The following is a 27,254-nucleotide window of genomic DNA, read 5'->3' on the forward strand; positions in this document are numbered from 1 at the left end:
TTTTCTCTTTTTTTTGTTTTTGTTTTTTTTGTTGTTGCTCTAAAGCGTCTCAAGAACTGCAGTTACATAACGAGAAAATAAAGAAGTGCAAAGAACGTGAGGAAGACAAACGTCAGGGATTTCAGGGAGCGGTGTAACACTGACCTGAAACCGAAATCATGACATACATACAAAAAGAATCAAACTATTAAGTTCATTTTAAAACAACATTTCTAAAAACGTTTGAACAAATCAGGCTTTTGTGGAAAAGTTGACACTTTTGCAAAAATGTAAAATACAAATGTGGTTTGCATCCTAAACAATAAATAACTCATCGACTCTTCCTACAAGGAAAAACAACAAATCATCAAAATGGCAACAGCACGTTTAATACTAAACGATACAGAGTTTTGTGCCGTTCTTTTCCAGAATGCAAACGAATAAAAACATTTAAGTATGGAGGCAAATGACGGATACAGTACTAGTTCCTGTTCTTTGAACGCAGCTTACTTGGTTAGCCGGAAAAGTTTCAGAAACACTTGGCAAAAAACCCCACAAATTTTCTTTCTTCGAAGCATGCATTGCATGTTTACGTCATTTATCAAGGCGGAGATAAATAATTCATTTTGCATTTTAATCTAATTGCATGTAAAGCAAAAAAAATCCTAATTTAGTCACTGATCAAAGAAGAAAATTACAAAACAAATGCTATTATTTCCACTTCATTCGTCACATGTGAAATGGAAGGTTGCATTGCATTATGGGATACAGTACACAGTGCAATATGCTCTGTTGCATACTGCACATTTTGCAAAATGTAGTAGGTCGTTCGGCGCACACAGAAAACTCTCATACTATGAACAGTATACATACTGAAAAATTAGTATGCTAGTACAGTGTTTTCCGAACATTTCAACATATGCCAACTATTCCAGAGCATACGGCCAAGTCATCCTGAAACGTATTCATCAAAGTAGCACACACTCAAAGAACAGGACGCTAGAAGGATGAGGTTTGGGGGTGGATGAACGGAAGTGGAGGTGTGCTTGTTGGGACACGGGTCCAGATGACTGGATCAGTCCCGGAGAAAAAGCCCAAGTTTCTTTAACCCCCCCCCCCCCCCCATCCCACCCCTTCTTTTTTTTTCTCTGTGGAGTAAATGATTTTATCCCAGGTTGGTAATGTTGGCCCTGCCACCGGGGGGCGCCACTATGCGCTGAGTGGGACGACGAGGGACGTTGTCGTCAATTTGAGCCCCTGTGAAACAGAGCAAGAAAAAACACAGGGCTTAGATGGAGCACACATACAACAAAGAGTATGCAACAATAAAAACTGAGTGTTGAACAGTTTATCAAAATTGTAATATTATTTGTATAGCGCTTTTCACAAAACATTGTTTCAAAAGTTTACAGAAAATCATGATGTTAATGTATATAATGTCTTCATGCCTTACTGTTGCATTCAGCAGATTAGAGCTGGGCGGTAATATAGTTTACATTTTGTGACGGTACTGGCAATCAAGCATTTAAAATATACAGTCACCCTACGTGAATTTTCTGTATGCATGCGGATAAAGTTGATAAACTTTTATATCCAACTTTATATAACGAGCCGGGCGATAATATAGTTACATTTTGCAGTGAAATTTAAAAAATCAAGCAGTTGAGATTTGCTATAGAGTACAAAATGCTTTATCTGGCTGACTGTGTTGGATCATATATATCCAACTTTATATATAGAGAGCTGGGCGATAATACAGTTTACATTTTGCAAGGATATAAACAATCAGAGATTTGCTATATAGTATTTATTGCTTTATGTGAGCATACTAATTACTAAGTGTGTATCTTATAAATAAAAATAAGATGCATTTTAATCTAATTTAATGTAAAAATGTCAAATTATTTGGCAGTGTGATCCAATAAAGAGCCAAAAAGAAATGCTAAAAATCCTGGCTGCTAATGCTTTATTCTTCACACTGGAAATGAATGGAAGATCATGTGGAGCGCAATGCATTGTGGGATACAGTGTGATCTGGTAGTACTGTATATTGCACATGACAGGAAATGCTATATATACTACACATTACAAAAATAGTAGTATGGTAGAATGCCATTATGAAAAGTCCCTTTGTTGTAAATTAAGTGTAGGACAATTAGTCGTATTCTCACCAGACAGGCTGAATCCAGACTGGTGCAGGTTGCGAACTGGTTGAGGAGCAGTTTTGATTGGAGAAGTCTTACCAGAAGTGACAGGGGTCATGACCTTAGGTGTCACAGTGACCTCACACACGGGGCCGTCGTATAGACCTCGCGGGACCCCGCGCAGCTCAGCAAGCTGTGAAGAGAGACGCCTTAAATACTCCAAATTATGATCTCTAATCACTTGTGATGAGTTCATCTGGGAGTTTTATGTGTGTATATGCATCTCTCTTTATATATAATGTGTATGTACCCTGCTGCGGGCCTTTATCCTCTTGTAGACGTAGTCTGGGAAGGGTTTACGGGCGATGTAGCGTCCAGAACCCTCAGTAGTGTGCAGGTTCCCGTCCTCTAGGACGATCTTCCCCTGGCTGATCACCACCAGAGGAGCTCCACGCACCTCAGTCCCCTCAAAGATGTTGTATTCCACCGCCTGAGAATGACAGAACACGGGTAAAGCGATCAGATCTTTTCTACAAATGTCTGTCTAGTCTGTGTACTTTCAACGGAATCTGTAGCACATCCCTTAAGCAATTACATATTAAAACATTATGGGGTTACACTTTATTTTAAGGTGTCATTGTTACAGTGTAATTACAGTAATTAAGTACTGAGAATTATTAATTAACTACATGTACTTACTATAGGGTTAGGGTAGGATTAGGGTTTAGTTGAGGGTTAGTTGCATGTAATTATGCATACTTTACTGTTATTACTATGGTAAGTACATGTAAAATATGTAACAAGGACACTGTAAAATAAAGTGTTGTCTGGCATCATAACATTTTTATATTATATTTTCATGAATAAATCACACTCAACATGACAGAGTTTATCAAAATTATGTTCAAATTATATATAATCTACCAACAATGGATTATGTACTGTACCTTTTCTCATTTCAGATATTTTCAAGTGATTTTTTTGAGCAACACTATTTAAATGTTGTTCAAAAACAATTACAAAAGTAAAAACTACTTTTTCCTAAATCTGTAATATTGATTCATATTATATTGACCAATACTAAAAATATTTTCAGTCACATTCAGTCATTTCTTTAAAAAATTGGTTGGTTGGGTTGGTAAGATTTTAAATGTTTTTGAAAGAAGTCTCTTCTGCTCACCAAAGCTGCTTTTATTTGATCAAAAATACAGTAAAAACAGTAATATTGTTAAATATTATTACAATTTAAAATACCTGGTTTGTAAAATAACTGTTTTCTATGTGAATATATTGTAAACTGTAATATATTCCTGTCATCAAAGCTGCATCTTCAGCATCATTACTCCAGTCTTCAGTGTCACATGATCCTTCAGAAATCATTCTAATGTGATGATTTTGCGGAAACATTTTTGATTATTATCAATGTTGAAAATAGTTAATACGTTTGCGGAAACCGTGAACCATTTTGTTCAGGATTTTTTGATCGGTCGAATTTATTTTAATTTGAAATCCTTTGTAACATTTATTAATGTCGCTTTTGATCAATTTAATGCATCCTTGCTGAGTAAACGTATTCATTTCTTTCCAAAAATAATCCCACGACCGTAAACTGTTCAGAGGTCATCAGCGCTCAGTGACAGCAAGTGTGACCTCATGATAGTTCACTCTCTCCACATTTGACCGCATCAGCATCTCGTTCCAGTCAAATTAAATCAGTGTAGATCGGCCTCGCTGACAAACATGAGCGGACGGAGCGAGCGAGTCAGCAGAATATTAAAACAGCTCAGAGCAGGGGATCATGGGAGTCAGAGATGGTCCAGAACTAATGGTGTCGCCCACATTACGGTTCATTTAAAGAGCCCTCAGACAGACAAACAGCCTGTGATGATGTAACTAATGTAACACCAACATTATCCACCCAAACTCTTCTCACCAGGTGGTGACTCTTAGCGGAGATGATTTTGGTGGAGTCGGGGTCCCAGAGCACCAGATCGGCGTCAGAGCCCACGGCGATACGGCCCTTCCGTGGGTACAGGTTAAAGATCTTGGCAGCGTTGGTGCTCGTCACAGCCACAAACTGGTTTTCATCCATCTTACCTGTCACCTGTGAAGCAGAACATTCATCTTAAGGACAAGGTCAGAAACGTTTTACGGGAATGATACAGTAATGAAAGTTATATTGATTTTTTTTTTTTTTTAATAAAATATAGGTATAGTGTGTTGTGCACGCCATGAAACAGAATATCACTTCAATAAATGCAATAAAAAGTACCTTTTATTCATATAAATAATGCTGACACATGTATTATTGTTTATAATGATAATATTTATTTATACAAATAATAATAATTATAATAATCAAAATAATGCAACATGGCTCATCCAATCGGATTTTAGAGAATAAACTAATAATTGATAAATAACTTTTTTTTAAATGTACCATATAATAATAATAATAATGTATTATTTATAAAAATATTGATTATAATAATTTTTTAAATAATGTCACATGGCGTATCCAATCAGATTTTAGAGAATAAACTTGATTGATGGGTAACATGAATACAAAAAATATGTATGTACCTTATAATAATAATAATAATAATTTATTATTTATAAAAATATTTATTATAATAATTTAACATAATGTCACATGGCTTATCCAATCAGATTTTAGAGAATAAACTATTGATTGATAGGTAACATGAATACAAAAAAATGTATGTACCTTATAATAATAATAATAATAATAATTTATTATTTATAAAAATATTGATTATAATAATTACAAAAATGCAACATGGTTTATCTAATCTGATTTTACAGATGGAACTATTGTAAATACCCTGCTACCTTATAATAATAACAATAATTATTATTATATTTATAATAATCAAAACAATGCAACATGGCTCATCTAATCAGATGAAACTATTGATTATTAAATACACATTTTGGCTGCAATAAATCAAAAAAGATATGCCCATAAAAAGTAACAAATGATTTTGAACAGCAAATTCTCATTTAATCTGGATCTGTAACAAACCATATGAACACATAAAGCAGAAAAGCGTCTCTCACCACACACTTGTCCCAGATGATGGACATTCTCTCCTCAGTGCCGTTAGTTCCCTCCGGGATGAGGGTGAAATTATCCTTGCCGACGGCCCTTTGAGAGGTGTTGAAGGTGCAGTGGGCGCTGCCAGTCACCTGCAGATCCCCACTGCACAGAGAACAGCCGGTTAAAACAACGACAAACATGGCAATATAATGTTTTTTTGACAATGTATTACCAAGGTATTCTTTGAAGAACCTTTGAATACCATGCAAATACTATGGTATTTAAATATGTTCTGTTGTGTGTCACTAAACTCCATGTGATCTTTTGTTAATAAAAAACATGCATCAACTTATTTCATAATAATACATGCAATTTTATGACTGCATATTAATTGAGAAATATAATTTCCTGTCACAACACAACCGTTTAAAATGAACTAGTAAAGGCAACAAATTGTTTAAAAATGGTGAAAATGTGATCAGTTACAGGATTAGAAATACACTTTCCCTTATAAATCATATACATTTTATTATATTTGTTAGTTAAAACACGTCAGCGGAATTATATCAAAAACCCATTTGATTTAACCATCAGATACCTTTGCTGTACCATGTTATCCCCAGTGTTATTTTAATATAATTAAGATAATATTATAGCTTTTTAATCATATTTTTAATTTGATTTTTATATTTTCCATTTTAATTTTATTTAAAATGTATAAAAAATGTATAGACATTAAATTTTTTTTAAAAAATACAACTTTAATAACAATTTTTATTTTAGTTATTTTAGTACATTAAGTTAAAATGAAAATAAGAAATTTTGATAACTAGCTGAAATAAAATAAGTTTTTTATATGTATATTTTTTTATTTGAGTTAACTTTTATTTTAATTAAAGACAATGTTTTTTTTTTTGCTTTAGTTTTAGTAAATTCTTTCATAATCATTTGGACTGCATAATCATTTGTATTTTATCTTCGTTTGCGTAGAGAAAAGCTCACAGTAGGCCGTTCTTTGTATAATGGTGCCCTCTAGTGATCAGCCCATTAATGTTCTTCCCTTAGCAAACAGGATGACGAATGGGTGACCATAATGAAACCCCTGCTCTGCACACACACACTCACTGTGGTCCAAATACCCCCTGTAATCTATGTCCCATAATGCACTAGGACACACACCAGGCCAGCAGGGAGTTGAGATAGTCCGGGGTGGTGGGGTCGGGGCTCAGGGGTGGAGATGTGATGTAGGCTGCAGCTTTGGCCCAGTTCTTGCTCCAGTAGTGAGTGCCGTCTGTCCCCAGGCTGGCTGAGATGGGCTCTCCGTACACCACGGTACCTGAGCAGGGAAAGCACAGGGTCAAGGTCGCTACAATGGTTTGAAGAGCTGTTTGCTGCTCAGTGAGCACACTAGATTTAAAGTGATGTTGGGTGACGTCACTTCTTGTTGACGTTCGAAGTATTGTCAGTCGTTGTCATTGTCTAGGACATCTCTCCTCTAGCTAACTTCCCTCTTCATGCTTCTCTCTCCTCCAGTCCCCCCCCCCCGCCCCCCTTCATGTGCATGTGCACGTGCACTAACCCCCCCAACCCCCACCCCCAAATCATTCTTGTCAGTTATTGGCTGGAACACTGTTTGTTATGTTTTGTGGTCCAGGCTGGGCCAGTTTGTTTTCCTTGCCGTTTATGGAACCTGGGCTGTCTACAGAGGCCGCATTTTTTTTAAAGTGTGTTCAAGGGAAAGGCAGTATGTTTGCTGTATGTGACAAAAAAATGTTTTGGCCTAAAAAACGTGTGACATCGCTGAGAGCACCTTTAAGAGCTACTTCGTTCTTCATACTTAAGTACTTAAGTGCTCATAAGCAGACGATGCTCTGTTTCAAGGTCTAAAGAGTTGTTTTGCTGTGTAACGTCTGCTGGAAAAACAGCTAAGACCAGTCAGTGCAGGATGGCTGGACGTAGCTGGTTTAAGCTCTTCAAGCTGGTTTTAGATGGTTGGTCAGCTAGTCACCCAGCCTTACCTGCTAAAGAAGTGTGAAAACCCCTTTAATACCAGCAATGACCAAACTGGAAATCCATCTTAGGCTGGTTTTAGCTGTTGTTGTTTTATTTTTCAGCATTGTCATTATCCCTTACTGGGAAACCAAGTAAAAACTCCCTTCTAACAGACATTAGCATAATGCTAAGCTAACAGTTAGTTTAACAGTTCAACTGTTCATTGCACTTATTATAGATACTGATTAAAATATTTCATTAAAAAAAAAAAAATATGTGAAAAGATACATCATAAGGCAATGTACTTGCTCTGCTAAAAAAAAAAAAAAAAAAAAACCTACAAAACCTAAATCTAAAACGCTGGTTTAACAGGGTTATTTTAGAGGGGTTTTGGCCAATTATTTCAGACTGGGAGACCAGATCTTATCCCTAATGAAAAAAAACCTATAACAAAATGTAAATTTTGTATTTTTAAAATACATTTATTTCATACTAAGTAGGCCTATACTACAAATCCATTAACATATACACTGACATATCGCTTGAGACTTACTGATGTAATTATAATTCAACTTTATGTGGAGTACTTCTTTATTGCACAATGCACATTTCTTAATATTAAGCCTAAAATGTGTTTTTTTTTAAAGGGGGGGTGAAATGCTCATTTTCACTCAATCTCCTGTTAATCTTGAGTACCTATAGAGTAGTATTGCATCCTTCATATCTCCAAAAAGTCTTTAGTTTTATTATATTTATAAAAGAAAGATAGGCTGTACCGAGTCTTTCCGGAAAAAAACGAGCGGCTGGGGGCGGGCCGTGTGGGCGAAGCTAAAGCTGTGCTTACCCGCCGAGCTAACAACACACAGAGACATTTGTTCAACAGTTTTACTTACCGCCCGGTTCCAACGCACGACCGCGAACCTTTATCATTGTGACTGCTCGATCCTTAAGCATTAGACGATCTGCAAATCCGTCGATCTGGGCTTTGTTTATAAAACAATCATCGTCGAAATGCTGGGAACAAACAGTCTTTACACAACTCCCTTGATGCTCTGAAAAAACAAACTCCATCCACTGGTCCCTTAACGCTGGGAATCTTTGGGAATCTGTGCAGGGTTGTCTTGCCCTGGCAACCAAAAACCCACTTCTTTGGTGACATTGACTTCCCTAAAGCCGAGCAGAGCGCTTTGATGAGGTACTGCTTTCGCTCTCTCGCTCTGGTCTACGAGTGCGCGCACGCCCGCGCTATTCATGGAGAAGTGCCCTTAGGACCCATATAAGGAAATTCCGCCCCAGCTGACGTCACGAAGACCCATACTCGAAAAAAACTTTCTGAAACTTGTGACAAACCGGAAGGACAATTTTTGGCACAGAAATACTCCTTCAAACGTACAATTTAATTTTTGAAACTTTGTCCATGTTTAGCATGGGAATCCAACTCTTTAACAGTGTAAAAAACTCAGTATGCATGAAATAGCATTTCACCCCCCCTTTAAATATCACTATGAGTAAGGATAGTATGATCTCTGTATAATATCAGTCTTTAAATGCAAGATATTTAAAGTGTACCTAAAGTATACTCGCAATAGTTCCACTTTAGCACAATCAAATATACTTAAGTATATCTTTAGTTGGACCTCAGCACTATTTCCGGATAACTAAAGTGCATTAAGTTAAAATGAGTTGCTCCAATTCAGCAGACTTTTAAGTATATCAAATTAGTATACCGCAATTATAATTGCAGGGTATTTACATTAAGTACATAAATATTTAAATGTATTTGTAGTATACATAGCATGAAATGAATGTATTTCAAATACATTTGAGTATATTTAAGGAAACCATCTAGATAGAGCTTAAACCAGCTAAGGCTAAGCTTAGGCTGATATATTATTCTGATATTTTTCAGGAGAGGCTTTTTAGTATTACTATTTGGCACAGCATCTGTGTTGGAAGTTGCTAAAAATGTTGTCTGGGTTGGTAGGTCAATAGCGTTTGGAACATCGTCAGTGTCAAATGGCCTCTAGGTAGGAGTCTATTGATAATGTGAGAATAAAACCCATGTGACAGCTTTTTCCAAGCTCATCCAAGGGTTGAGTCGGACGTCGATCAATTCATAGGACTTTTATATCAAACATCTGATGTACCTTTTTTCCTAGCCTGGGCGATGACATCGGCAGCACTCTTGCTCATCACTTTGGTGATGTAGAGCGGGCAGTTGGTCTGGTTGGCGATGGTCACAGCCCGGTTGATGGCCTCGGCCTCCACCTATAAAACATCGGCCGACACTCACTGACCTTCAGCTGAAATTACAGACGCAGCCGAGGTAAAGTGCTGCTCAGCACCTCCTGAACGCTGACTGCACTTTATGTGCGCCAACGGACTCGGCTAAAGGTTTCTGGAAGGCTGATACCAATGATCAATGACTTTGGCAGCAAAAACTGTGGGAAAGTGGAAAGTCTGAACTCCCCTGATCCCTAAAGGGAAACAAACCATAAATGTGTTTTAGTGCAGAATGTTTGAAGGTTATTTTGGAAGCGTTTCTCGGGTCTCGATGTACGTGTAAGGCCAATGATGTGCTAAAAACCTCCATCCATGTGGTGCACAGCTGTAATTTTGCAGTATGAGTGTTCTGATGGTGTATTTGGTGTGGTGTGATGTGCTCTGGATTATAGCTAAACTATAGTCAAGGTGCATTTGAAGCGTTTTACCTCCTCTGGGCGGCTCAGAACGTGTCCCTCTGGACCAGTGATACCCAATCCCAGAATCCTCTTCTGCTCCTAAAAACAAAAAGAGAGTAAAAGAGATTTATATGGATTTCACATCAAAAAACAAAACAAAAAATAAAGCCCAATTTATCATTACAGCAATGCAGACATTTTACTTTTTACAAATACTACATTTAATATTATATAATCTCTTTTCATCTGCATGAACTGTGGAAGGGAGGATGATAAATGTCATTAAAAATGTCACAATTTAAAAAATCTTAATGATCCCAAAAATATACATATTTTTTCCTTCTTTTGAGGTGATATACAGTACTGTAGATCAAATTCAATATAAACATCAGCATTGCCATCACAGGAATACATTACATTTTAAAAATATTCATATTCATATAGAAAAAGTCATTTAAAATAGTAATAATATTGCACAATATCACTGTTTTTACTCTATTTTTGATCGAATAAATGCAGCCTTGGTGAGCAGAAGTGACCGTTGGTATATTTCGTATATTATATATATGTTGAGCTCACCTCAGCAATGATGTCCCCGTTCTCTGCGTGCACCTGGGCGATGGCTCCAATGTCCCTGATCCCACTGAGTACTTCATACATCTATAACAGACAGCAGAAACAACGTTCAGAGTGTTTTCTGTGTTTTTTTCATCTTCTCTGGATCTACGGCTTCAGGAAACGTGGTGAACATGCTCTCTCAAATCACATCAGTGCATGTAAAACTCATCATTACTGCATTCTCAATGCACCGAAAACACAAGAGATTTAGACTTTTAAATAAACAGTGTTTAATCCAGCTTTATAAGCATAATTAAAGGCATATGCATGAGAGATCATGCTTTACAGTCATACCTGGGAGTCATTTAGCTGAAAAATATCCTTGTAAGCCAAGTAGACCAGGAAAGAGTTGACACCTGGGAGAAAAAAAGACCAGGATGTTAGACATCATCAGACATGGACACACATGCAGAGCGGAGTCTTGTAATGATGTCTTGTAATGATTCTTCCTTTTGAAAATGTGTGTAATTTGAGCCATAAAGTGCCTAAATCATCACTTACATGTGGGAATACTGTACTAGGTGGAAAAACCTAATCACTGATGTAACTGCTGCATTGTGACATTATTTTCATGACAATTAACCCTCCTATTGCATTTGGGCCAGGTTTCACCCAGAAGCAGTGCATAAGAATTTCCCAAAACATTGCAAATGGATTAATACTATAAAAAAAATAAAAAAATAAACAAAAATAAATATATATATTATTATTATTATTTATTTATTTATTTATTTATTTATTATATTTTTTTTTTTGATATATACTTTTTTTAATATAAATTATAATACCTTGTACGTTCTGGGTGAATTTTGAATTGAGTTTTAACTGTAGTAATAACATAGTAAAATCTTGCTTACACTTTTATTGCACATATTTAAGCTGAATTACAAACACCTCTTTAGCACGTCGCCCCTCTCCCAACTCAAACACCCCAATCACCGCTCTTACGGGTGCTTGTGAAGGCATGTCTCAAAAGTTAAAAGGTCCAACATATTAGAAATACTTTTAGCAGTGTTGCTATGTGTCATGAGAGAAAGCAACTGAGTTGCTAACATTCTGTCTTGAGCAAACGCGATTGTCTCATTTATACTAAACCCATCCAATGTATCTGCACCAGGCGCATGTGTGAGGAACATGCTGAAGACTAAAATTTAATCTTTTAATATAATTTCATTATTTAATATTATGTATCTGTATTATTCTTTATTAGTATTCATAATCAGTTGTATTATCTTATGAAGTTTAAAATGCATTAGTTAGACTACAGATTGCATGGACACGTGTTTAAGGATCATATTTTAGACACAAGGAGGGGAGCTGGGAGAGTTATATATTTTGCTTAGAGGTATGTGTGCAATGCAAATTTCACTGAGCAGAGATGTTCCACTAATGATGATACATCAAATGTGTACAGTTGGCATGTTCTTTACAAGGAAAGGAATGTTTCAACTGCTGCAAATGTACCACTAATGTATACAAACAGTGGGAAAGTGGATTGTACCATATGTAAGCATGAGGTATACGTTCCATTTTTAAACATAAGCAACATGTTTTGATATCTTACAAGGAAGTTGAAAGTCACTCAGTGGTGTATATAAGCTCAATCCTTACTGTACCACCCCAGAGAAACATAAAGGCATGACGGGGTGAGAGGAAGGAGAAACACAGAGATGAGGGGGTGAGGAAGGAGAAACATAGATAAACCATTACAGCTGGCATGATGGGGTGAGAGGATAGAGAAATGGGGAACAGAGAAATCTTGAATGAAGACCACCTCGCCTGTAGCCTTATTCGTCTATGCTTGTTTCTCTCGTATGTATGATGCATAATAAATAAGAGATCTCTTGGCAAAGTAACTGGTGTAACTTCCGTGATTCAACCATAACGGGGAAAGCATGATTTTCAAATCGACACATACCGTGATCTTTGACCAGCGCCTCGACCTCCTCCTGCATGCCCTTGTGCCACTCCGTGATGTCCACATGGAGAGAGTAATCACAGCAGGACTTGTGGTCGGCCCACTCCCTCCACTGGTTAAAGGCAGCGATCAGACTAACGCCCGGCTCCGGAACCACATGATCCACTGAAAATACACATCAAAATATAAATATATTGATCCTATATACTTAAAGCGAGGGAACTTGTGTATATACTATAGAATTAAATGGAAGGATATTAAACTTCAACATTTAACTCGTCCCACACATTTTGGGGTTTAAAAGACACTTAATATTCAGTGATATTATCAACTTGTCCAGACTGTACTGACACTATTGGATGAGAACAAAACTTGAGCTGGATAATGAGAACAGTCTTCAGTAGAGCTACTTTATAGCTGAATCGAACTGGTTTCATAATTGTGGACTGTTATTGAAATGAACTGAATCAACACTGAACTGACACTATCGGCTTCTGTAATGGTGCTGTCTGTAAGAATGACAGCTAGTGGTGGAAATGGGTACTGTAGTCCAAATTCAAAATATCAGAGATCGTTGTTTCCCCCGCCCCCTCCTCCTCAGACTCGACGATCACGCGGGTTGCCAGTTTGAGGACGTGACAGGAACGAGCGTAACTGACAATTAATGATTTATCTGCGTTTTAATATGCTCTCGTTCATAGAGATTCTTAAATGGATATCAAGGCTTTTTAGGTTGCGTGGAATCTGCAATCTCTGACTCAGTTTGTTTGCTTGTTTCCAAGGCTGCAATACGCTGCGTTTCTGCCGACTGGCAACCAGGCGTGTCGAAATACTATTGGGGGAACTGGCAATGGGCGAGACCACACAGACCAAAACAAAAAACGACTGACAAAAAATAATAAGTCAAATAACTGGCTGTAGAAGTGTTTTTCAGAAAAACGAGTATGTGAACTTAGCATGTTTCCTCTGCAAACATATTATGGTATTTTTATGCTTTAGTAGAGTAAAAAAGTTACATACAGCACCTTTAAAGCTGAATTAAGCATTTTTCATGATTTGATTATTTTTCATATTACTTTTCATCATTTAATGAACTTTGCATTGTAATTGAATCAGTTTATAAAGCAATATAATCAGTTTATAAAGCTGCTATGTCTAATTTATTCATAAATCAAATTCAGATCAAATTTACATTCTTTATTATGTACAAATTTGACTATCATCCAAAACATATTAGATTTGTATTACATTTTGTATTACATTTTGAATAAAGTTTTGAATAAAACTTTATAATTAGGGCCAAATTACTGAAAAAAAAGAAAAGAAAAGAAATTAATCCTGTTAAATACAAAATATCATGATATTATGAATCATAATTTTAATAACTAAATTGCATATAAATCATTTTATAATTATTTTTGTTATTATATATATTTAAACACAATTATATATAAATATATATAATACTGTGTATATACAGTATATAAAAATAATATTGTACATACTGGACATATATTTGTTATATATGTATATATATATATATATATATATATATATATATATATATATATATACACATAAATGCAAACAATTTATATGTAATAATACAATTTCATATATTTTTTATAAATTGCATATTTACATTTATGCATTTGGCAGACACTTTTATCCAAAGCGACTTACATTGCATTTCAAGGTACACATTTTAAATTCTTATCAGTTCTGGCTTTCCCTGGGAATCAAACCCATGACCTTGGCGTTGCAAGCGCAGGCGCTCTACTGTTTGAGCTGTAGGAAAGCACATATCAATTATTTTATGGTCTTGTTATAATGTTTTTTAGACGTACTGATCATAGTGGTGCCGCCAGCGAGAGCAGCTCGTGTGCCCTGGTAGAAGTCATCAGCCGCTGTCATGCCCCGGTCGGGCATCTGGAAGCGGGTATGAACGTCAATGCCACCTGGGATCAGCATCCTGCCGTGGGCGTCGATGATCTTCACACCACCAGGAACTATGAGGTTTTCACCGATTTGCCTGGAGAGAGAAAATAAGCGTCACAAAGGTCAGCAGAGGTCATCTCTACTGTCAGTCAATACTTCAGACTAGAAAAACAATGACATTAAATAATAATTAAAACACTTGCTTGATGACTCCATCCTCCATATAGATGTCGGCATGGAAAGACTGATCATCGTTCACTATCTTCGCACCTTTGATTAGAAGACGGTCACTCTGTGAGAAAGGGAGACAGAGAGTCATACAAAAACTGCATTTATTCCCAGCAGCTGTATGCTAACTATTTATACAATAATTTGACTGCAACTCAATAGGTCTCACATGCTCTCAGTTTAAGCACAGAAACACTTTGTTTTTGCATAGTATGAACAATAAAACAAAAATGCATGTGCATATTTCACAGTAACATCTCCTTCACTGGCGGTTCTTAAAGGCCACATACCCACTGCTGCTCAAAACAGGTTTCACTCATTTACCGAGTTTAATATACAATATATATATCTCAATACAACTATAAGTTCAGGAGTGCCTCCTGCATTTCATACACACATGGATAACTTAGGGGATTCACCTTTGCATTTAAAGTGCCCCTATTATGTTATTTTAAAGGCTCCTTATTTTGTTTTGAAGGTCTCCTACAATATGTTTACCTGCATCCAAGGTTAAAAAACACTTTATTTCTCTCATAATATACAGCTTCAGCTCTTTTCTCACAGTGTCTGAAACGGTTCGATTCAGTCTCTCTAAACCCCGCCTTTCCGAAATCCTGCTCTGCTCTGATTGGTCAGATGGCCCAGTCTGTTGTGAATGTGATTGGTCTACTCTGCTCTGTTCTGATTGGTCAGATGCCCCAGTCTGCTGTGATTGGTCTACTCTGCTCTGATTGGTCAGATGCCCAGTCTGTTGTGAATGTGATTGGTCTACTCTGCTCTGTTCTGATTGGTCAGATGGCCCAGTCTGCTGTGATTGGTCTACTCTTCTCTGATTGGTCAGATGCCCAGTCTTTTGATTGGTCGATCGCTTACAGCGAGTGTCATGCTTTGGAAGTGCAGCAAAGTGGATTTGCTTTGGTAGCGGATCCAAAGTCTTCTCGACATGATGTCGACAACACGAACCAAACTCTTTCAGTCGTTACAACTACAGTGTTTTAGGTCGGGTCAAAGTAGACATTCACACTGACATTAAAAAAATTTGTTACAAACCTATGTAGTTTGAGTTACTGACGACTCGTTTCAGGCAGTTCAGAATCGATTCTTTCTTTTGGAAGACAATAACTCCATTTATCTGCACTTTGATATTTAAAACATTGCAGACGTTCTAGATTCACAAACAGCTCTATTACACACTACATGAAAGGTAATATTCGAAAAGCATAATAGGGGCACTTTAAGGCAATTGACTATAAACCTTGCAGGGTGTGTGTGGCTATAAAAAGTCACCACTGTTGTTGACAATGAAGTGATTTGATAAATGCTTTTGCATGACAAGGTCACTGTAGTAAAAATCTAAATGAGATGCAGATCTCTTCAACTGGAGACTATAACAATCCTGTTATAAACCACTCCTTGCACTAATTTATTTTACAGACAAGCACTGGACATGGAGTTCAATCACAGATGAAGCATAAAGATCGCTAAGGCACATCAGAAAAACACAGTGATTCTTATCATGCTAAATGGATTGTGACACGCGATCATGGGCACAAATGTTATTTAAGGACACCGTGATTGACTGCAGCCCGCATGCTTTCCTTCTGTTCAGACACACAGTTCAATTATTTTTCAATCAATATTAAATGATTGAATGCCACAGTATTGCCACTTTAACCCATCGTGATGGTGACTTCCAAAGGCATGATGGGGATTGTAGGGGGTTTAAGAAGATCTCAGCTGCATTGTGCTCTGTAATTAATGACCTGAAGAGATAATTGTCATAGAAGTCCTATTCTGTCGCTGGTTGACTGCTAATGAGTAGCTATCGTTGAGCCGTGGTTCAAGATTCTACTGTAAGAAAAGAGCCTGTGCTGTGGAGAACAAGACATTGCTGGAAAGACTGCTAAAAAGATATAGATTTATAGATAAAATATATTTATGATTGACCACACTTAAACTTAATATGCTTTACAATCATATCACAATGGTTTTATTTTACGAAACAAGCACATATGAATGTTGACTTTACAATTTAGTACAGTATGTCACATTTTTAGTGCTGTTGATGACTAGCAATGAAGTTTGATAGAAAATACTACTTATTAACCAACTATTAGAGGCACAACAAACTACATTTCCCATCATTCTCTGTAGCAACACAGTTAAAATGATAAACAATAAAATACACAGCGTCTGGTTTAAGACATGCTTTTTTGGGGGCGTTAAATAATGGTGCAAATACCAGTAAATCACCTCATGTGGTTCATTTAAATACTCTCCTCTCATAAATTTTGCATCTGAAAGGGAAACTCCTACAAATGCATATTCAATAAGGTCAGCCGCAAAAATAACCCTGTCCACGCCTTTTCAGCGCTAATTTTTCACTATGTGTCTTTAGTAAACCCTAACAGTAGTTTTTTAACGCCAAAAGAGGGTTTGCGCTGGAGCAAGCAGTGAGTAAATCTGGCCCATAATGTGCATCATTTGCTCTTATATGTTCCATTACGGGTGGTTGAAATAACCAAAATCTTATATCACGATATGAATAATTTCATTTCATTAAAACGATATATTATGAGAAAAGTGAAAGTAAGGGTTTTACAAGAAAAAAAAATGCTGTAGAATTTACTTTGAAACCATTTTCACTCAGAATTTGCTAGTAAATTGCACAAAAAGTACAAAGAAATGGCAAGTAAAATAAGAAATTTTTAAGTTGAAAAACTGAAATAGTATTTTCTTGTAAAACATACTCTAATATTATTTTGACAAAGTAGATCAGATATCATTGATATTTTACCACTTTTGACGCCAGTTTCTGTATCAAATGAAAAAATGAATACTAGCCTAATCTAAGTAAACAAGAAAAAAAAATATTACTGAGATAAAAAAAAAAAAAAAACTAATTACAAGCAACAGCACAAATAAATATAACAGAAAGAAAATTCAAAACCTCTACCGGATGACAAATCTCTTCCGGTTCATCCTGTCTACCGGTATATCGCCCAACCATTATTGCTAAAATATAGCCTATGTATTTTGGATTGTTGTTAGTAGGTGGAAAAGAGAGAATTGTTTTATTCAGACCAAACACACCTTGCAAATGTCCCCCCAAAAGTTTTCCACATCAGCTAGCTAACATAATCCATGTATACAGTATATCAACTACGGTTCGAGAAAGAATGATCATTTTACTTAAACATGTAAACGGAAATGAGGCCTCATCTGTCTCTGAGACAAAGCCTCTCTGTTCACTGCTTTATGACACACACAGTAGCTCAGACATGTATGCTCATATTCGGCTGTGCCACAAAGCACTCGCTCATGCTGTTAGCTGAAAACATCTCGCAGACATCAAAACCATCTTAACTTTGTTAGTCACAGTGGAAGGACTCCAGCGATCACGTGGGCTATTTGTGATGTTTATACAGAGCTTGAGATCAAGATGAACTCGTTTTATTCAACCGTGACAGGACTTGTGCTCTGTAGTTGTTTGTTGGTCACTCTTCTCTACACAAATCCATTACTAGTGCTGTCTAGACAAACGCAGGCTCATTCTGCAGCCTAAAGGCTCATTAAAACAGACCTTTACATCTGCTGACCTGCTGAGCTCTCGGCTTATTCAGCAGTAGTTTAATGTTCTAATGCATTCAGGAATACTGACCAGTTATATGATTAAACACTAAATTTAAAGGCAGCATTTCAAATTTACCTAAATGGATGGTTATGTTCCTGGATGCTCAATCAAAAGATATAATTGGCACAGCTGAAGCATCAACAACATCACCAAAGGAAAACTTGAAGTCGAGTGAAGCCCAGCTAACAAAAATATGTTCCAAGAATGTTTTGCTAAGGTTCACATTGTAATAAATGCGTTATTTATTTATGAATGTTCTCTGTTTTTTCTTGGTTATGTGAACGTTAAAGAAACATTCCGTTTTATCATTCTTCAAACATTTTTTGAAATGTTACTTTTAAATATTCTCCGAACATTCTAAAACAAGTAACATTTAAAAAATGTCAGACGAACGTCCAACTAAAACATTTTTAAAAAAAACAACCCCACTCCATGTATAAATAATGTTTTGGGATTATTATTAAATACCAGATAACTTTAAATGAACATTCTATTAATGTTACTGGAAGAACGCTTGCCTTTAACGTTGAGAGAACGTTGCCAGAACATTAGCTAAAGTTCTGAGAAGGTACCCTGTCAGCTGAAGAGCTGCTGTCCACCCGTGCTCGGCAAAGACTGGAGGTTACCATGTCATGACCTTTATGACCCTAGATCTGATCTGGATAAGCCTTGTGTCCAAAATACCCTCCGCTGATACATATGACACACTGAACTCTGACTGCACCTTTACTAAAAAGAATCAGAGCTTTACATGAGTGAAATATGAAGCTATTTGCTTTTAATAGTAAAGTAGATCAGTAGGAACAAACAGACGTATAGTGTATAAACCAGACCCTGTGCTAGATGACCCGTCCATTGATTCTTTACTGTCAGGTTTCGACCTCACTAATGGCAGCTATTTCAAACAACAAACACAATTAAGTTTAAAAACACAATTAAGTAAACATACAGCTTAAGCTTTGAGGTGCAAATTAATAGTATAAATATGCAAGAAGGAAAAATATGCATAATTGTAATATGCAGATTTTTTTTTTTTATTATTCACCAATATTTTAGCCTCAGAGTTTTTCGAGGTGTAATGGAGGACAGATATAAATATTGTATTGTATAAATAATATCTTAAATACCATGACTTATTCAAGATGCTTAAAATGCTTTAAAATCATATCAGAATCTTGTATTTTAAGAGGCAAGCACAAAACAATGGCGTATTTACCATTGGATGGTGTATTTAAGAGATATTAGTAAAAGAACAGTGGAAGAAACAAATTGTTATTGTCAATGTTGACTTTACAATTTAGTATGTGCACATTTTTGAGTACTGTTGATGACTAGCAATGAAGTTTGATAGAAAATATCACTTATTTACCAGGTTTATGAGGCGTCAGAATGGCATGACGAAAACTAAATTTCCCAGCATTCTCTGTGGCAACACAGTTAATGAAAATGAAACAATGAAATGAAAAAATGCAAAGATAAAGCATCAGATCTTATGTTCATCACTAGATCTTTATTATGTTTCATTATTGCCAAAATAAGTTTTTTTTTTTGTAGTAAGTGGGAAAAATCTATTAAATAAATTATAAAAAACTACAATTCACATATTAACCCTTAAAGGAGTAAATGCTTGGGGAAGAATTAGATCATACAATTATCATGAGGCATATCTGAGACAATCGTCATCTCAATCAAACATTTTTTAAGGTATTCTTTCATCAAATGGAGGACAGATATAAATATTGTACAAATAAATAGATATGTAAATATATATATAATGTCTACAACACAATAGTTCTACCCACCTCTAATAAAAAAAATGAGGCATGGACAGTGTACAATGTAGTGAAAAAATATAAACATTATACAAACAAAATAAACATTAAAATACACACAGTATACGACCGCTAGTTAATACGAGACTATGTGATCTTGTCTGTGTAAAATTCCCAAATTCCAACCCCGCTAATCCTGATACATTTTGCATAAGGTCTGCGCAAGAACACCAAGAAGAAAGGTTACGCAACTTTGTTGTAAGAATGTTGTCTTGAATCCGCAGAAGAACGTAAACTCGTCTCTACATGTATTGACATGTTTATGACGTTTGACCACAAAAAACAAAAGCTGACACCAATCTATACAGCAGACTCACCAAAAATAACTTTACAAGCTCAAATAACACACATTTTAATGCAAGTGCTCAAATTTCAATTCATAATTCCTGAGGATTCTGACACTGCTTACTATAGTGTATTACTCAAACTGCAAAAAACTAAGTTAAAATATTTTTCTGTGGTTACAAATTCTGTTGATGGCACTGAACTCATCCTGAACCCAGAATATTCCTTTAATCCATTGTAAAGCCTGTGAATGGGCTTAATTGGTCATTACGTAACAGCAAAAAGATCCCTACTCTAGTAGATCAAGCAGTGCAAATAGTGCTTGTACTTAAAATGTTGAACTGAACGTTTGTTATGGTTACATTTCCGACAGCTAAGAGTGCATAGTGCCGCTCTGTTTAGAGTAAAGAGACAAATGCAGCACTTAGTCATTTTCTCTTCTTTTCCCCCCACGTAGTGTGTAGTGCAGTGAGCGTGAGAGGTCGTTAATGATGGCTTCCAGAGAACCCATCCATACCAGACCAAATCCCTGCGACCCACTTACAGCAAATCCAGTGCATACTTTTATCCTAAAGACACACTACTCAAATTGACAACCAGGGGGCCTCCCAGAAAAACTGCCTTTCCAAAAGTAATGTGCACTGAGAACTAAGAGAAGTGGGTCAAACACACTCAGATTGGTGAAGGTATACGGTCACATCTAGCAGTAGTGGAAGTGTTTATGTGGCTGATCAGGTTTGTGTTTCACACAAGACCATAGACATTGTAGAATTATTTTAGTAATGCCTCACAAATGTCCACTGACAAATGATTTAATCATGTTAAAGCTGGTTTGCCAATCATACTCATATAATCATAACCTGAAAGCTGTATAAATAAGCTTTTCATTGATGTATGGTTTGTTAGAATAGGACAATATTTGGCCGAGATACAACTATTTGAACATCTGGAATCTGAGGGTGCAAAAAAAATCAAAACATTGAGAAAATCTCCTTTAAAGTTGTTCATTTGTGTTGGCGATTGTGCTGCATTCACTCACAAAAATAAATGTTTCACATATTTACGGTAGGAAATGTACAAAATATCTTCATGGAACATGATCTTTACTTAATATCCTAATGATTTTTGGCATAAAAGAAAAATCGATCATTTTGACCCATACAATGTATTGTTGGCTATTGCCACAAATATACCCGTGGGACTCGTGACTGGTTTTGTGATCCAGAGTCACGTATGTGGTTGAAATTATATACAGTATTTTGAGTGGTAAGAATCATACTTTACGCAATTACATGAATGCAGAACATTGTGTTTGAAATAATAAAACATATAACATAACAAAATGCAAGTATGCATTGCACTCTCAGCATTGTCACATTAGATAACGAGCAATAGTATAAACTGTTTTCTTCTACATTTGATGTTTATAGCTTGCACATATGGTTTAAAGGGGTCTCTATATCCTTATTCAGCACTGAGATTGCAAGAGCTTCATGCAAACAACAAAATTGACTCCATACGTGAATATTTACTCTAGGAAAATGGTGAATGTGGCCTTTTTCTGTTCATCTCAGTCACAATATCACCCAAACTAGCCACAGCAGATTATTTCCAGGTCAAGAAGTTCTTCCTAAATAACAGCAAGTTGACTATCACTGTTGAATCACTGATTATTAGAGCACAGATTATTCAGTCTGTGTACTTTTATTTCAATGTGGAATTTGCAATTTCTTTGTAATTATTTGTGAAATGTACTTGCAATTTCTGAGTGAAAATGAAAAGTCTGAGTGTGCTGTGTTCCAGGAGCTCAACTTCTCTGCGCTATAGCTAGAAATCTGGAGTCTTTCTGATCCAGAGGGTTAATCGTGAGTTCAGCTGCAAATCAGAATGACGTTCTCGGGTTCTGAACTAACAATCAGTGTAATCAGGATCAGTGAGCTGTCAGAGATTAATTATCTTTATCATTACAGTTGAGTCCATAACAATGTCACAGTTTTAACCAAACGCGTGTCAAATTGAAGCGAGCAGTTTGTTGACACCTGCCAGCAATCAAAAGCACATTAGGTGTTGAAACCAAGTTTATTGGCACCGACATTGTTCTCAGGAAGACATATCATTATGTGCTATTACTCAACAATTCACTTCAGTGATTTTTCTAACCACACATTTGAAGCACACACACCAGGGGCCCTATTTTAACGATCTGAAACGCAAGTATCAAACGCGAAACGCAAGTAACTTTGTGGGCGGGTCTTGGGCGCTGTTGCTATTATACCGGCGGGATAAATGACTCTTGTGCCCGACGCAAATCTAAAATGTGTTGGTCTGAAGTAGCTTCATTATTCATAGGTGTGGTTTGGGCTTAACGTGAAATAACCCAATCAGAGCGTTACCTCACATTCCCTTTAAGAGCAGGCGCGCTTGTTCCATGGCGGATTGCTATTATAACGGCGGATTTGCCAGGCGCACGTCAGGAGCGGTTCACAGCCGAGGAGACCGACGTTCTCGTCAGGGCCGTAAAACACAGAGAAGTGACACTGAATGGGGATGGGAGAAACCCACCCAAATTAGCTTCGGTTAAACAGGCGTATAATAATTTGGGTAAATGTGTAAGCTAGATTTATGCCTATTTTCTCACATCTTCACGGACACCACAATGATTTCCTTGTAATTATGTATGGTTTGCAAAAATGAGAACTGCTGTGTCTGTGTGTAGATGAGAGAAGCAAAGTGTATGCGCGTTGTGCACACGCTACATTATGGCCACGCATGCGCCCTTAAAATAGCATCTGAATAACGCGCCACTGACTTTAGACTAGGTTTTTCCTGGTCTGTGGCGGAATTGTTTTCTGAAACTGCAAAATAGCACCAGGGAACGTTTGCTCCGTAACACGCCTCCTCTTTTCGCTGAACCGCCCCCCGGGAGCGCAAGTTCATTCCCTAATTTACCAACGTGTGTCTGTGGAGAGAAAAGTCCGCTGTGCGTCGGGTGCAAAGTAGGAATGATACATGCGTCGGTATACAAAGTCAATTGCGCTGGGTGCAAGATAGGGCCCCAGGACTACATTTACATGTAAAACATAAAACACCACAAAGGAGATTTCTAAATATCATGTGTTTTAGATGGTTGTGAGATTAAATGGAGAGCAAACTGTTTAAGTCTCCCGTTTCTCAGATAATCTCACATTCGGTCTTGGGGTTTCAGAAGAGATGTGTGGTTAGAAAAATAACAATCCCATTATGTTTGCAAAATGATAAAATGGAACGTTCCTTTAACATTCGCATAACCAAGAAAAAACATCGGACGTTTTAAACATTAATAGAACATTTAATCTTTATAACTTAATGGGAACTTTCTGGGTCCATGCCAATCAACTCTTTTCTTTCTATTATAGGAGAGACCAAGCTGATACTACTAAGAATGCTATCAGAACTGCTGAGCATTGAACAATAAAATGCTGCATTCACGCCATGTCATGATTACCGTAATTTCGAGATGACAACACATGATGTTCTACTGTTTAGCTTTTTTATGGCAACACAATCAGCGCCTAAATGAATCTGCAGCAGTCAGGTGGTACAGCGGTCACGTGGTACAAGTAGGAGCTCTCTGAATATTCCCAGCTTACAAGTTGTAAATCCTAGTGCGTGAATGCTTTAACCTGATTGAAATCTCGAAATTACGACATGGTGTGAATGCACCTAAAGTTTCAGAGCATCTATGATGATGGGTTGATGGCACACATCTGAGTTTTTTAAGGTGAGCTTCACTGCTGTCACCAGTTCAAACGGGGGTCAAAGGGAAGGAACGACTGCACTTTTATCAAATCAATGAGAGCATGAGAGAGAACAACATAAAACCAGCAGATCTCTCAGACATTCGATACGCTGCGGATGATGAAGTCAGGCGAAGCAGAACATTGTCTGGGCTGTGGGAATGTGATTGCTGCAGAAAACATGCCTAGAATGTGGGCCGTGTGTGTGTGTGTGTGTGTTCAGAGGGAAAGGATCGAGTGCTCAGGCCATGTTTGTCATGAGTGATGTGGCGATGTGACACTGTAAAACAATGATAAAATGAGAAATATAATTTTAGTATAATTGTAAAAACGTCCCTCTTCAGCCCTTGTCTTTTTGCTTTGAAATCATTTTTTTTTTATAGAGGAAACAAGAACTTTAAATTGTAAGTAATATTTCAGAATAAACACTCACTGGACTGAAGCAACTGAGGTTTACTTGATTATACATCATTTTTTAGAAAAATCATGTGAGTATCAAACATGATCCAACAGGCTTTTATTGAAGGTTTATTTGTTCATCTCTCAATCATCATTATATTGTATTGCATTATTTGTTTAAAACTACAGAGCGTTGATCATAAAACTAAGCATTTAAATATCATCTTACAAAGACTGGCAGATATAGAGTGAGATCTGATATATGCATTTTATGTAAGTATCTGCTGTACTGTTATAAATATCTCACTGATTTACATTACAAGCATCAGAATGTCATTTTATTTTTTGGCCTTATAAATATCAGCAGCATTTGCACCAAATTGCATATTTTTGCTCAGTTTGGGCCAACACAATTTATGTGTTTTTTACTCCTAGAGTATGAGCTTCATATTCTCACTATATCATCATATATGATCCATAAAAGCCTGATGTATCAGATATGACACAAAACATAAAACACATATGCAAACTTTTTATATATATATTGTCTAGGTTCACTAAAGTCCTCTGTTTCAAAACATTAGATTTTTCTCTGCCTATTATTTCATAAATCAGGCTTTACATGATTAAGAATCTTCATGCAGATCGTTCCCATACAATCTCATTCACATTTCCACATATATTAACTGAGGTGCCATTCACATTCGGCTTTAATTTACAATAGCGCATGGCAGCTTTTGATTCTAAACACATGGATGCAAATGAGATTTAAAATCTTTGCGAAGAAAAAATGTGAGTCTGTTCCTCATCAAAGCTGATAAACAATATCATAAGATATAGTACATCAGTCATATGGACTAGTTGTAGGTTACTGTATTGTGCTTTTTTGCTCCTGTTAGAGCTTGACAGTTGATTTCAGTATAAACTGTCATTGTATGCAAAAGAGCTGTATTAATATTCAAACACTCTGCAGAAAACGAACAGCATACAGATTTGGAACAATGACATAACGTGATCTTGATCTAGTCCTTTAAGTCTTTGAGTGTGTAGTATAGTGCAGTATAGTATCAGCGTTTGCCACCCACTGGCAGTCTTATCACCATCCCTTAAGATGGCTGAAGCTTAGCTGACGTTTAAGAGCTAAAGGCAAGATCTACCGGCAAAGGCAGAGTTTTCCTCTTTCTCCCTCCTGTCCCAGATCTGTCCGTTCCTGCAGGCCTTCTGCAACCAGATCACCGCCTCTAAAACAATCCCAGAGAATATCGAATGCAGTGCACACTGTCTTTGCACTGTGATGGGCCAGTGGTGGACGGAACATGTATTACAGGCAAGTGTCACCACATACCATGACATACACTTTACATTCACTGACCTACTTTTCAGAAGAGGATTTTCATCCATTTCCTCTGGAGACGGTTTTCTGCATTTGCCACGGCTATCAAACCAGCGGGGGTGTACGAGGAGGCCATTGCTCCGGCATTTAAACCGAAGCTGCTTTTTACATTAATGAATTGCACTTTTGAAGGTGGATTTTGACAAAGCCATCATTCACTGAAGATATAGCTTATATTGTAAGATACATTTCTGCAATAGACATATACATTTGAAAGCTCAGTTGGAATAGTGAATAATGCTTGATTGGATTCTCTGATTTGAGGCTATGATATATCCTGAAGGATGTATGCATGCTTTTCACAAGCTAGTTTTTCAAGTTCATGCAAAACCATAATTCACAAAGATTTCCAAAGAACTGCAATGATGCAACACTTCACTGAAGATAAGATATTCCTAGGAAGATGAGACATATTCCTAGGATCTTAAAATAATACATGCATGCATGAAGGCTGAGCAGCTTTCCATATAGTCGTTTTTAATGTTGAAAAAAAGAATACTTTTGATGGCGGATGATTTCAATGCATACAGACACTAGTCACAAAAAAATCACCAGTGATGAATTACTGTATATTCATTTGTGACATGTTATAGCAACATTATAAGACACATGCAATGTTTATGGCTAGGAATAATGCATTATATTCTATTTAAACGAGGCTGTTTTCTAATGCATGCACGACAGCTTTCCATAAGGTAAAATATTCATCCAGTGGGACCCAGCGGAGCTTCAATGGATCTGACCCACAAAGAACCCCGTTTGATAAGTGGGTCTGAATGTGTGTGTGACACTGAAATGAGAGGTGACAGTAATCCAACATCTGATGTAAAGGTATTGGCATAACTGGACCACCGTGAAAGCACAAAACCGCACACTGCATATATAAGGCTTAACTTGATCATTTCAGCACTGGAATGCCATTATAGGAATCTCCGCTCCTGTTAGGAGTCGCTGTCATCATTTCATCACCTCACATTCATAATCGCGAGAGCTTTCAGACCATCATTCGTGTTGATCTGTACTCACAGTGATGCGAGGGATGTTCTTTTTGCCCTGGTATCCGGACATCTCTGCGCTGATGGCTGGAGATCCACACGCGTAATGGTTCCCGATGCGCGTTTGGAGAAGCTCAATGACACCCGCCGCTGTCGGCACTAAACAACCCGGATGCGATGGTGGGATGTTTCCAGACAATCCTGCAGAGATTCTAAAGGTGGATGATGAAGTTCCCCTCGGTTTCAGGAGACGGGCTCTTCTCTCTTGTTCCGGCGCAGCGGCAGGACGTTCCAGACAGACACTGATGGAGATTTACGCGGCCAAAGCCACCGTGCATGCGCAGCGCAACACCCCACCCTGATCCACGCACGCACACACGC

At 37.0% G+C, this 27,254-nt stretch overlaps 1 protein-coding gene across 1 annotated transcript; it reads right to left on the reverse strand.

Moving 5' to 3' along the window:
* dpysl2a (dihydropyrimidinase like 2a) lies at positions 1-27,254 on the reverse strand. The gene is made up of 14 exons (XM_079896637.1): positions 26,905-27,254; positions 14,535-14,623; positions 14,241-14,425; positions 12,394-12,558; positions 10,770-10,831; positions 10,437-10,517; positions 9,888-9,956; positions 9,324-9,444; positions 6,364-6,520; positions 5,205-5,346; positions 4,057-4,227; positions 2,434-2,613; positions 2,151-2,316; positions 1-1,236 (listed from the first exon to the last, which is right to left on the reverse strand). The coding sequence occupies exons 1-14, from the start codon at positions 26,944-26,946 to the stop codon at positions 1,145-1,147; spliced, it is 1,722 nt and encodes a 573-aa protein (XP_079752763.1). The 5' UTR covers positions 26,947-27,254; the 3' UTR covers positions 1-1,144.

The sequence above is a fragment of the Squalius cephalus genome (genome assembly GCF_949319135.1).
Source record: "Squalius cephalus genome assembly, chromosome: 16".
In the NCBI taxonomy this organism is placed as follows: domain Eukaryota; kingdom Metazoa; phylum Chordata; class Actinopteri; order Cypriniformes; family Leuciscidae; genus Squalius; species Squalius cephalus.

Excerpts from the sequence above, each read along its gene's own strand:
- dpysl2a (XM_079896637.1), bottom strand. The coding sequence starts at position 26,946 with ATGTCCGGATACCAGGGCAAAAAGAACATCCCTCGCATCACT. Across the intron at positions 14,624-26,904 it reads AGAACATCCCTCGCATCACT|AGTGACCGTCTTCTAATCAA; the intron begins GTGAGTACAGAT and ends CCTTTCTCACAG. Across the intron at positions 10,832-12,393 it reads GGCGCTGGTCAAAGATCACG|GTGTCAACTCTTTCCTGGTC; the intron begins GTATGTGTCGAT and ends TTTTTCTCCCAG.